This window comes from Euprymna scolopes, chromosome 10, assembly GCF_053919585.1.
Source record: "Euprymna scolopes isolate OS-2025 chromosome 10, ASM5391958v1, whole genome shotgun sequence".
In the NCBI taxonomy this organism is placed as follows: domain Eukaryota; kingdom Metazoa; phylum Mollusca; class Cephalopoda; order Sepiida; family Sepiolidae; genus Euprymna; species Euprymna scolopes.
This window is the reverse complement of record NC_136491.1, coordinates 120,222,904-120,236,106: the sequence shown is the minus strand read 5'-3', so window position 1 is coordinate 120,236,106 and position 13,203 is coordinate 120,222,904. Positions and strand designations below refer to the sequence as shown.

At 32.7% G+C, this 13,203-nt stretch overlaps 1 protein-coding gene across 1 annotated transcript in view; it reads left to right on the top strand.

The window, feature by feature from the left end:
- LOC145286252 (uncharacterized) overlaps positions 1-13,203 on the top strand; it is a 59,569-nt gene that overhangs the window by 33,966 nt on the left and 12,400 nt on the right. The window contains exons 7-10 of the mRNA XM_080135074.1: positions 1,629-1,755; positions 7,529-7,700; positions 9,242-9,346; positions 9,711-9,813. Coding sequence (XP_079991200.1) covers positions 1,629-1,755; positions 7,529-7,700; positions 9,242-9,346; positions 9,711-9,813 — 507 coding nt within the window. The remainder of the gene's footprint in view (positions 1-1,628; positions 1,756-7,528; positions 7,701-9,241; positions 9,347-9,710; positions 9,814-13,203) is intronic.

Genomic DNA, 13,203 nt, shown 5'->3' with positions numbered 1-13,203 from the left:
ATGTATTTTTTTATTCTATAATTCTACCATTGTTGTATTTTTTTTAATAATTCTACCATTTCTGTATGCTTTTATTTTATAATTTTACTATTTTTGTATTTTTTATTTTATAATTGTACTATTTTTTTATTTTATAATCATACCATTTCTGTAATTTTTTATTTTATAATCCAACCATTTCGGTAATTTTTTATTTTATAATCTTACCATTTTTTATTTTGATTCTACTACATCTGTACTTCCCTTGTTTTGCTTATGAGCAGGGATGGGGGTTACCACTCTCTGATCTTTTTACCTTTAAACCACAGCTTCTATTATGTATGATCTGTAATGATGGCTCACCATGTAAACAATTGATTTCATTTTCATCATACTAGTAGTAGTCATGGTCATCACAGTGGAGTTGATCTATTTTTCGTAATAATTGTTTTCTCTCCTTTTCTTTTACATTATTGCTAACAATCATCATCATAGCAATTAAAAACAAATGTTTTTACTGTAGATGGTGACTTGTGATGACTAAGGATGGGATCCTGGTGGCTGAACAGTCTGTATTCTTATTGTTTAAATGGTCATGTGATTTGTAACACTCTACTTTGGCCTATTCTGGGATTAAGCAAATGGGGGTGTCAGGGAGGCCTGATCTCACCAAGCAGGTTGTCACAATATGCCCTAACAAAAAAAAAAAATAATCTTGATTGTACTATTAAACCTGATTTGCCTTCTATCAGACACCCTAACTTTTAAATGCTAATGGATAATGACTAAGGGTCAGTTATACCAAGGAAACAAAAAGCTTGATCACGGTTTCATTTTATTAAATATTAGTTTTTAGGTACTAAATCTGAAACTAGCAGTGACTCAAAACTGTACACCTCAACCAAGTTAGTTGGAATCCTTCCTTGGTATATTCCCAACAAACTCCACTATGGGTGATGGAGCACAAAACCAGTGAGAACACATCAATTGGCTTTTCAGCTACATTTGTGAATTTATTTATATATTTTTGGGGTCAAATAAATTTAATCTGTATCACATAGCAAGTTTATCTAAACAATTGTATATTTTCCCTGCCATCCCTATAGGAATGTGTAGAAGAGCCTGAAAAGACATCTGTGTAATTCAACATTCAATACCCGAGTAAGATTTTTAGAGTTTGCCATATAGACTTCCTGTCATAATGTCATTTCCTGAACACATTAGCTCAAATTCCCACTCATAGATTTTTAGTGAAATTTTCTGCTACATGAAAAATTGCATTTCGAACACACCCATGTCCAATATAACTGCTAGATTTTCCATCGTTTTACCTGATTGAGTTATATTCCTTCACTTTTATATTCTAACTGCGACTGACTATCAAATGTTATATCTTAAAATCTACTATAACATGGTTTAATATATTAGCCAATCAAACAGCTACTTTTCATTATGAGCCAATTGCTGCCATTCAAATTAGATGACATCAGCATTGAATAAGTAATCCAACATTGAACATTTTAAAGAATTCAAATCTGTTTAGAATAATAAAACGCTTCTTATTTGTGTGCATGTTTTTTTTAGAATAAGATTTGCTTAAATGTAAATGATTTAAAACAAAAAGTAATGTCTTTCTATTTTGGTTTCAGATGACCAAGAAGAAATGAAACAAAGAGCACAGCATCTTTTAGAAATCCTGAAGAAGGCCAAAGAACTCAGCAGCCAGAAATGTTATAATGTGAATGAACTTCCTGAGTCTGGGAAAAAGATTAAGCGGTAGGATTTTTATTTTTAGTTCTTGTCCAGAATTACCCTTATATTAAAAAATAAAGAAAAATCTGTATGATGTACATATCCATAGCGAAATGAAAATATCATATTCCAAAAATCACATAAATTAATCAAGCAGATATATTTATAAAAAAAAGAAAATCAAATTTTATAAGTATCAAAGGAGTGTCTGTCTTATCTGTCATTTTGAGAAAATTTTCAAAAAACAAGAGTGATAACTCAACAATAATTCAAAACTTGCGAGATTTATGTTGTAATGTCTACAAATTCCCATTAATCACTTGAAAATGATTTTCTTTATAAAAATAAAACTACTTGATGAATTTATGTGATTTTTGGAAAGTGATATTTTCGTTTCATCATACACATTTTTGTTTATTTTTGCTTTTAATGTAGGGAGAATTCTGGACAAGAACCAATTTTTTAAAATGTTTTTATAATGGTTATTTTAATGGATGATTGCCCACGGACGATTGGAGTTATCGCCTTTATTAGAGATGTTATAGATGTTAGCTCAGTATATTCAGAGTGGTTATAGTCAGCTAACATACTTCCTAATTTCTGGCGTAGTGCTACCAGAAGCAATGATACAGAAAATCAGTTTCTTCACTTTTTTTTCTCATGCCTATATCTCTCCTGTGCATGTACTCTTTTTTTATAGTATCTGTACAGTTTAATCAAGACATTAAAAAATATCACAACTAAGGTAATATTGTACGTATCCGTTATGGAATGAAATTCTTCGAAAAAAAATTTAACTTAATTTGATCAAGTATTTTTTTTTTTTTTTACAGCGAAAAAACAATTTGTTATGATACCGAGCAAAAGCTAGTTATGTTTCGATTCTTAGGAAGAAAAGCTAGTATTAAAGATGGGGATGGAGTGTCGGCGTTTTAAACCTAATTATCTCCCCGTGGCATGTTCAAAAAATTCAAAGATGACTAACTTCATTGCACTCTAATAAAAACGTGTTTTTCCTCTATAAAAAAAACAAAACAAAAAAGAAACTACTCGATCAAATTAAGTGACATTTTTTTTTTCAGAGACCTTCAGTCCAAAACGGATACTTAGAATATAACCTTTTTTCGATATTTTCAATTTTTAATGTCTTGATTAAACTGTGCAAGTACTTTTTTTTATCATTGTTTTTCTGAACTTTCTTATTTAATAATCATTGAAAAGTTTTTTCGGTCTTATCTTAATTAAGAATTATTGAAATTATTTATTTTATTTTATTTTTTTTTGAAAAATTATTGAAGACAATTTTTGCGCTCTTTTTTAAAAAGAATTATTGAGAACATGCTTTAAAATATTTAAAAACTATTTTGGGAATATTATGTATTGGATATGTTTTTTTATAATGTTTGAAATTTTGTTATTTTGATTTCAATCATTTTATTATTATACTTTCATAAACTTAAAATTAAAAAAAAAACACATTTTTAAAATAAAAAACTTTTATTTTTAAATTTCATTAATATATTTCTTATAAAATTTTAAATAAATTACAAACTTTAATTTTAAAAAAAATTTTATTATTAAAAGTGCAGATAAAAACTAATTGTATTATTTTTATCTGTATAATTTTGTTAATTTTTATTGTATACTTTTCAATAACGTCCTTTTCTTATATTTTTATTTGAATAAATCGCTTCACAATAGAAATACTGGAGAACACTAAGAACTGATTTGCCTTGTCACCACTTCCAATAGTGCTATACTGGAAGTATGTTAGTTTCTGAGTTACATCCCTTGAATAAAATTCAATTTATCATCCTTGATTTATACTGGCCACAATGAAAATTGAATCTTCAGTTTTTAAAGTACAAAAATGATTCATATATATATAGTGCAAGAATGGAAGTTAACAACCTCTCTCTCTCTCCATTACTTGAGCTCCATTTTGTACATGGTCACACATATCGCTTGGCTTCTGTGGTATTCAGATGGAACACCCAAGCAATATGGCACCCTCTCTGTACAAGTAAGTTGTATATTATGTTACATGCTCAAGCTCTCACATCAAAGTCAACATTGTTGAGTTGGCTTGTTTCCTGTTGACTGGGGTATGTTTTATTCTGTCCACCCTCTCAAGTCTTTATCTTCTTTTTTTGAGAAAGAGTTAGTTTATTACTAATTGCCTGAAACACCCCTACTGAAGAATGTCAATACGGCTGCCTAGGCATTTTGCAAGTCAAAGTGTTCTTCCTCCAAATCCCACTTTCTGACTCTTGTATCACATGATCCCGCTGTAGGAAAGAGATAATTTGAGCTCACGTTTACTCTGAAATTAATGTCTATTCTTAATTGTGTTAGAGACTTTTGACGTAGATTTTTGTCTTGGTAATTAGGTCTTTTAAATTATACCCTCTTGTGTTTACTCAATAAAATATTTATTCAAGATGGTAGCACCTAAGATGGAAACAGTGTTCACTGTGTGTTTTGTCATGAAGATATATAAAATGGAATATTCAATATTCTAATTTTATATGGATATTATCTGCCTCTTGTAGGTGATAGGTGATGATATTGAAAATTCTTGTTCTCAGGAAGGCTGGTAAACCAATTGAGAAGATGACAAGATGGTTGTCCAGAATTTGTTCTATATTAAAAAAAAAAAAGAAAGAAAAAGCTTTATGATGTACGTACCTCTAGGGAATGAAAAATCATATTCCAAAAATTGTCATCTAATTGAATTCAGAGAATCTTTCTGTTGAACTTTGAAATCTACACGGAATTTTGAACAAAACTCTTTATTTATCTATTTATTCTACCAGCCATGACTAGGTAGAAGTTCTATATAATTTTTATAGTTTTATTGTGAGTTTTGCCTGCATTGAGGATTGAACCTTCAACCTCCATAAGAATGTAACTTTTTAAACTGAAGTTATTTTTTCTACTGCGTAATGGTCCTTGTGGCCAAAACATTGTGAAAATAACACTCTAGATGAGAACAGTCATTTGCAGTTAAAATTTTAGTGCTTTTCTAATATTTTTTTAAAAATTGAAAAGTCAATAGAAAATTTTAATATTTAACTTAATATGTTAAAACAGGTTGAGCTTTTGTAGTAGATATATCAGTAATAGTTTGAATAATAATAGCAAATATGTTTATGAATATGTTTAAAAAGGATGTGTCCTCTATAGTATCAGACCTGACCGAATGGTTAATTGTAGGCATAGACCAATTAATACCACCCAAAAAATTCCAACAAAAACCTAACAGCCAGCCATGGTTCTCCCCAGAATGTGCTGCTGCCATTTCACATAGAAATAACTTTTTCCATAGCTACCAACATAATAGATGTACTGAGACTAAAGCTGCTTTCAGGACTGCCAGCAACCACTGTAAAAGAGTAATAAAAATGCAAGAGAGCTATATGCTCACTCTGTTAAATCCAAAGTAGCCGAGCAGCAGCTTGATTCCCACCAGTTTTGGCAAATAGCAAACAGGATCCTAACAGAGGCGTGCGTTCTATCCCAACCATCATCAATCATCATCTCGTCAGCAGCAGACAAAGCCAAACTATTTGTCAAAAACTTTGCAGCTAATTTTATCCTATGCGACAAAGGCCATCAACTCCCGGTATTTCCTCCTATAACAGACAACATGCTATGCAACACACAAATATCTGTGCGTGAGGTTGCCAAGCTAATCAAGAACCTTGATTCCAGTAAAGCAACTGGCCCTGACGGCATTCCAATTATAGTGTTGAAAAAGCTTCAACCAGAACTTGCCCTCATACTTACAAAACTGTTTAAACATTGCCTTAAGGAGAAGTGCTTCCCAACACCCTGGAAAACCTCATCAGTATGCCCTGTATTTAAGAATTAAGGTGATAAGTAATCTCCCTCACAGTACAGACCAGTAAGAACCTGAGTATCATGAGTAAGCTGCTGGAATCCGTATTAAATAGAGAAGTAGTCAATGACCTCAGCAGAAATAACCTTCTTAGTGACATGCAGTATGGTTTCTGTTTTGCTAGATCTACAGCAGATGTGCTAACGGTTATATCTCATAGGATTAGTGAATCTCTCAAGAAAGGCTTCCTTTCTAAGGCAATTGCTCTTGACATATCAAAGGCTTTCGATAAGGGCCTACTTCACAAGATTTCCATCTACGGTATAACTGGAAATGTCTTCTCAATTATTAAATAATTTCTCTCTCATAAGCTCATAAAAATAGTGGTTGATGGGCAGAAATCAGAGGCCCACAGTATTAATGCTGGAGTCCCTCAGAGGTTCAACCTGGACCCAACTCTCTTCCTGATCTACATCAATGATCTCACAAAACACATACTTAAAACGTTCGTTGACATCTATGCTGATGACACGACCATCTATGGCAACACATCAAAGGCTGTAAATGACCAAGTTCTCTCTCCTCTGATCTTCAGCACATGGTACAGTGGGGGTAGAGGTGTCTGGTTACTTTTAAGGCATCTAAAACCAAGCTCCTATCTTTGCATCATGAACGCTCTGATCCCCATCTGGCATCAATTGAAATGAATGGTTCTCGTTTTCGGGAGGTTCCATGTTTTAACAAGCTTCTGGGTTTGACCTTTAATCCTGATCTGAAATGGAACACGTACATCAAGTCTGTTGCCCAGATTGCTGGGAAAATGGTGGGATCCTTCTACTGCTCCAGAAGATATCTCACTACTGATGCAATTCTCTATCTATATAAAAGCCAAGTATGTCCAAGGATGGAATACTGCTGCCACATCTGGGCAGAAACAGCTAAAAACAGCCTATCCTGCCTTGACAGAGTACAAAATAGATTTTGTGGCATAGTGGAGGATGCCTTTTTCTCTAACTTTCAACCTCTCTCCCACAGAAGAGACGTTGTGAGCCTATCCTTGTTTTATCGTTATTTCCATGGCAGGTGCTCGTCTGAGCTCCAATCTCTGGTCCCCCCTCGCCAATCTTTCACGAAAAACACCCGTCTAGCTGAGTCCACAGTGAAAAATTTCCCCCACTCTTTATCAGAGTGACTTCCGGGCCTTGATAAGTGGTACCGACCATGTAAAAAAAAAAAAAAAAAAATTCAGGACCATAATATCAGTTAAAATTGTTTAAAATTCAATCATACATTCTATTATTATCATTAATATCTGGTTTTCTAGCCTCAATTCAATTAATTCTCCAGATTTTTCTTTGTAAGCATCTTCACATTTTTTCCCATTGGAATGAAATTGACAGGTTTGGTGGTTAGATCAGAAGATGGGTAAAACCGGTTCCCTTTAGAGAGCATTCCAATTAGGTACCAAAATATCCAGAAATACCTAATTCTTACAGACTCTTTATCAGTACTTATATCATTAAAAGAAAAAAAAATATGACAGAACCCTGATTACATAAAATTACTAAACATAATAAATATTCTAACAGTAAATAAAGACATAATTGATTCTTAATTAGAATTTGACTTAGGCATTACCCAATAGTGGCACATTAAGCAATCAGCAATAGACCAATCCCTTTCCAAAGGAGAAGGTGATGTCTAGGACAGACCAGAAGCATACCTTATTCTAAAAAGTGTCTAAACTGCTAAACCAATACCAAGGTAAACCTTTGCTGGTGGACCAGAAATTCTAAACGCTGTTCAATCTTTAATTCTACAGAAAATACTCGCTAGACGCTCTTTATTATTGATTTTGTGCAAAAGCCAAACTAAGCTTGATAAATCCATATTTTTTCTTGTGTATAATTCTATTTTTTCTTTTTTTTTTTCTAATTCTTTTTTTTTGTGCTTTAGATTTCGTAACATTGGATTGGGAAATGGCCAAAAGCGCTCCAAAGCATTTGAAGACTTTGTGATGGTTAACCGATCTCGATTAAGAAAAGAATTACAACTTTGCGAACGAGCGACTCAAAAAATTCTTATTTATTCAAATAACTTTCTCCACAAAAAACTCAAAACAGAAGAGGTATGAAAATTATTTTACAACCACATCCATCGACTTTGCATTTCACAACACTATGCAATCTTCTCTCTCTTGACCGATATTTTCATCTGAGTTTTCCTCTTGTGTTGCAGGGGGAATATCTATATGACCATGTATATACGGTACCAAATTAAACATATGTTATATAACTATTGAATGTGTATGTGGTTTAATAAATGTCCGATGTTTTCTTATCATAGATGCACCATATGTATTTAGATACATTGCGTTTGTTGTGTAACAGACTCTTGTTCTCAGATCCTTTATGTCTATTTTATGGCCTGTGATTCGTCTCATCTAGTGGTGTTGGTGCGTGCATGTCAGAACATACAATACACGTAACAAATACATGACAACATACCTGTTTCTGCTATTGTTTCTTCTGGGGAGTTGGGGAAGCTGGAATCTGTTTAAAGGAACACTTTAAAACAGGACCCAAGAAGATGTGAGATTTTATGTATTTTATTCACTCCCGGGTATTCGTCATAGCAGAAGGGAGTGATCGACAATCTTTGGCTTGGAGGGAGGTTTCTTCTATGCCTTCATTCTGAAACTTCTACTCCCTCATGGAGAAACACATTTTTAGCCCATCTGTCTCTCTTGGTGTCCTAAATCCAACTGCTTGTGCAAACCATAACAGGTGACATGTGACATGTCACTTCTGACTTCGTTCCCATACTTTCCAGTGCAAACTGACTGAGTCACAGAGTTTGACAACTTGTCAAAACATGACAATTCAGATCTCTATTGTTCATTCATCACTAGATAGATAGATAATTATATAGATCAATAGATAGATGGACAGATAACTAGATAAACAGATAGATACACAGATAATTAGATAAACAAATAGATAGATAACAGATAATTTACTGCTTCTGCCTGGCTATTCTCTAACATTCCTTCACACACACACACACACACACACACACACACACACACACACACACACACACACACACACACACACGTATGTATATACTATTTATTTATTCATTCATCTATTTAATTACTTATGTGTATATTTATTTATTTACTTCTTGTGTTGTCTAAAAAGTTCAGAGTGATTGTAACAGTTGTTTCAGAATTTTTTTAGGTATAGACTAGGAGGAGGCGCCCGGCATTGCATGATCATAAAATATGCTTAAATGTGATATTTTAATTCATGCAGATTTCATATTTATTATTATAGAGTCAATTCTCTATCAGTTATTTCATATTATATTGTTCTTAATACATAGTCATGCTTTCAAAATTTTTAAAAAGAAATGATGATTTGGGTGCCATCAGCTAGAATTGAAACCAAAATCAAAAAAAAATCAAAAAGCGTTTTAGCCTGAGACATTATCGAATCAGCCATTGTCAGTTGGATAAGAAATAACTAAAAAAAGAAAAATACAAAGCTTAATGCACAAACATACCGTCACTTCCCCAATACAGAGTGGAATCACTTTATCTTCGATCTTGCCTTTTCTCCATTTCCTGTTGTTCATATATATTTAATCGTTTTTCTATTCCTTTAGCGAGAGTGTCGTGTGACCCATGTGAAAGGTAAAGCTGCTTTAGGATTACTTCCAGACCTGAACAATCTCAGCAATATGAAATGTTGTGGCGCTATGTGTGTCATGGTAAGCAAGTTTTTTTTTTGCTTTGCTTCTTAAAGGGTGTAAAGGGATACCCGGCGTTGCCTAGAGGAAAAGTGTAACATATTTTGGCGATTCATCTAATATCGAAATATTAAATTTAAGCAAAACCAATGGTATCCACTTATTTGTCATGTTGTGGTAATGAAAACATCCAAAACTTCCAGAAAACAAGGTAGAAAATTAATTATTAGATGGGATTTTACATTAATAGTCAAGCTTGTAATACATTCACCTTCCCTCCCCCCAAAATTTCCACTGAAAAATGAAATTTCCACTGAAAAATGAAAATTTCCCTTAAAAAAATGAGAAAATTTTAAAAACATTTTGTTCCATTTATCCATTGCAGATGGTGCTGACTCATTTCAAATTGTTGACTAAATGGAGAGAACAAGCTATTTCTGGTCAAAAGGAAGCACGCAGAGTCTTGGCAGAAATGTTGACCCCATCAGGTGAGTCAGAAGTAGAGTAACAACAAAATCGCCTCGTAGCATTTATGAAAATTTCACAACTCTTATTTTTAGTTGTGGTTAGTCCTAATGACTGAACATCTTGTACGTTTCTCCCTCTGTCCTGAACATTAAACTAGTCTAATAATATTACGCCAGTAGTTATAATGACATGTACGTATGCTCTCAATAATATGTCCTAGTTTTTTTAATCATTCCTTTCCAACTATTATTCTCTTCTTTCTTTTTTCTGCTAACATCACCATCATCCCCCTTGTCCCCCAGCAAAAAAAAAAAAATTGAAAAGTTTTATATACTTTATATGTTAGAGAGTAGTGGTTGTCAGTAAGAGCTTGTAAGTAAGTAATTAAAGTTTCTTTCTCTCTTTCTATCTCTTTTCCCACCATCTTTTTACTTTTCATCACTGGACAATCAAATATAACTAATACCAAAATAATTAATGATTCCATCGCCTTTATTTGTGGAAATGCCTTGAGCCTTCTTTCAGACGCCAAGCCACCAGAACATTCCAATGAAACTTCCCGATACTTGCATGTTGGTTTTGGGAAGGGTCATTTTATTAATTATTATTTGCTTCCCCCACTTTCTTCTCATTATTTTTTTAATTAACTATTATTTAATGTTTATTGTTTCATTCCTGAAATGCTATTGACGTTTGTGGTGGTGGTGCAAATTAGGACTAATGAATTGAATTGAGAAAGAGACGAAGTACGTTTTGAATTAAACGAACTAGGATTTATTTCGTGAAGAAACAAGTAAAAGAAAAAGATACAACACGTGTTTAGTTTGGTGTGCGTCTCTCGCTGTTAGCTGGTGAGAGGGAAAGTTTATTGTTGTAAAGAGAGAGAGTCTCTGTGTGTATGAGTGTTTCGTTCAAACGCATCCATTCCATTTTTAAATAACGAGGTCACCATTTTCCTGTAGCGCGTGGCAAGAAAAGGAAATGGAGTAAAGGAACAAAAAATGAAATGCTGGAATAAAATAAACCTGTCGTTTATTTTCTGTTGAGAAATGAAAGTCTTGGGTGTACACGTGTTCATTCAGCCGTTGACGACTACACGCGTGGAAGGAAAGTGGAATGCAATAGTGGCAATGCGAAGTGGCAAGCCGGCCTGTAGAAAGAGAGGGTTAAGCTCAGTAGAGAGTCGCGCACATGACTGTTTTGATGGACCAAAACGAAAGGGGAGATAGAGTGAGAAAGTCAGTCCAGGTTATGGAAATAGAAAGCGTATAAAGTGTACGTACTGTCTGTTGGCTTTTTGTCCCACATAGTAGCAAGTGGTGTGAGGTATGCGTGTGCCTGCTGAACCGGCGGTGGCTGGTGCGCTGACCAACCACCTCGGAAGGCAGGTTGGAAAAGGAAGAAGCCGCTTATTGCTCTTTCTTTTATAGTGGTCTTTTGTGCATTTGTGGATTTCCTTTGAAAGGGGAAGTGACGTTTCCATGCGTGCGTGTATGTGAGTACATATGTGTACGTTAGCGTGTGTGTATATACACGTGAATGTGAGTGTATGTACGCGAACGTGAATATATGTACGCGTGTGGACGTGGGTGCGTATGTTTGTGTGCGCGTATGTATATGACAAGTAATATAGCTTGAAATGTGAACGCGTGTTTTTGTGTGAGACTAGAAAAGGCTCGTGCACGTTGGACATTTTCTCATTTTGATTAGTATTTCCTCCCTTTGTTATTTACTTTTTAGTGTATATAATTTTAACTGTAATAAAAATTTAATTTGTTGATGTGCAAAAAATTTTTGTATTGGTAAATATACGAATATATCATGAGTTGCTGAAAAAATCCAATTGGAGTGGTGTATGTATACCAAAGGATATTAGGTTTAGTGTTGGGACGATTCCTAATTTTTATACGATTCCGATTCCAGGAAAATATTGATTAACGATTCCGATACCGATTCCTAGGGAATTTATTGTTTTGAAATATACCAGGTAGTTTTATACTTATGGTCGGTAGTTCCCAAATATGTTCCCTAACTTTGGAAGAGATATTTTATGTCTACACCGTCGTGTTTTGGATTAAATAAAATTATTATATAGAATACTAAACGGAAAAATTAGCAAAATTTATTCTAGAGAAAATTTATTTTACTTAATTGGAATACAGAAAAAAAAAACTCAAAGAAAATAGAATTTATCCTTCAGAGAAAAAACAAATAAAATAGAATTTATATAACAGAACAAAAACAAGAAAATTAGAGAATAAATACATATGATTCATTATTTTGGTCCTCATAATTAACAGATTTAATGAATTAAATAAAAAAAATATAGCGGAAGAGAAAGAAAATATATACTAATTAAATATAAAAAAGATAAATATTTAATTTAATAATTTATAAATGAACGTGCGTAATGAAAAAAAAAAAACAATATACCACGTGACATGGCGCCATAGATACAAAATAACCGGGTTTGTATTACTGTACACATAGATTCGAAAAAGTTGTCAAAAAACAAATATATAACAAACAAATATTATCAAAGGCAAGATAAGTTACTTTTCTACCAAACTGGATACATTTTTTTTGTTTTTATTCAATGTAACATGTTTATTCAGCTCAAAAACATGCAGTGTTTACCGATGTAATGGAAAATTCAAAATGGCGCCCGACACTCTCTTTAACATGGTAAGTTCGGGAAAAGGTGTTACAAATAATAAACTAGACAAAATACTATTAAAAAAAACACCGAATATATATCAAAATATGTCACGGTAGCGAGTTTCTAGCAGTATTTTGTATAGTTTATTATTTATAACATCTTTTCCCAAACTTACCGTGTTAAAGAGAGTGTCGGGCGCCATTTTGAATTTTCCAATACATCGGTAAACACTGTATGCTTTTCGAGCTGAATAAACATGTTACATTGAATAAAAACTCGAAAAATATATCAAGTTAGGTAGAAAAATAACTTATCTTGCCTTTGATAACATTTATTTGTTATATATTTGTTTTTTGACAACTTTTTCGAATCTATGTGTACAGTAATACAAAGCCAACTATAAGTCCTTAGTAAAATTCTATTTATAAATACTTTTTAAAATGAAATTATTTAATTAATCGTAAATATTATTTAGACATAAAAATTAACTGATTACAAAACCTTTTAAAAATATATATATATTAATTTCTTTTTCGTTCGGCAAAGAACTGCGCAAAACACTTTTAATTTTCAATTTAAAATTCTAGAAAAAAGATTATATTATTCTGCTTTTAATATAATCAAATTCAGGGTTTTATCTTTCTGGAGAAAAAAAAAATAATGGATTTTATTTCAATGAAATTAAAAAAAAAACTTGACTGAATTGGATTAATTACCCTTAAATTAACGAAGGGGTTATTTAATAACTTTA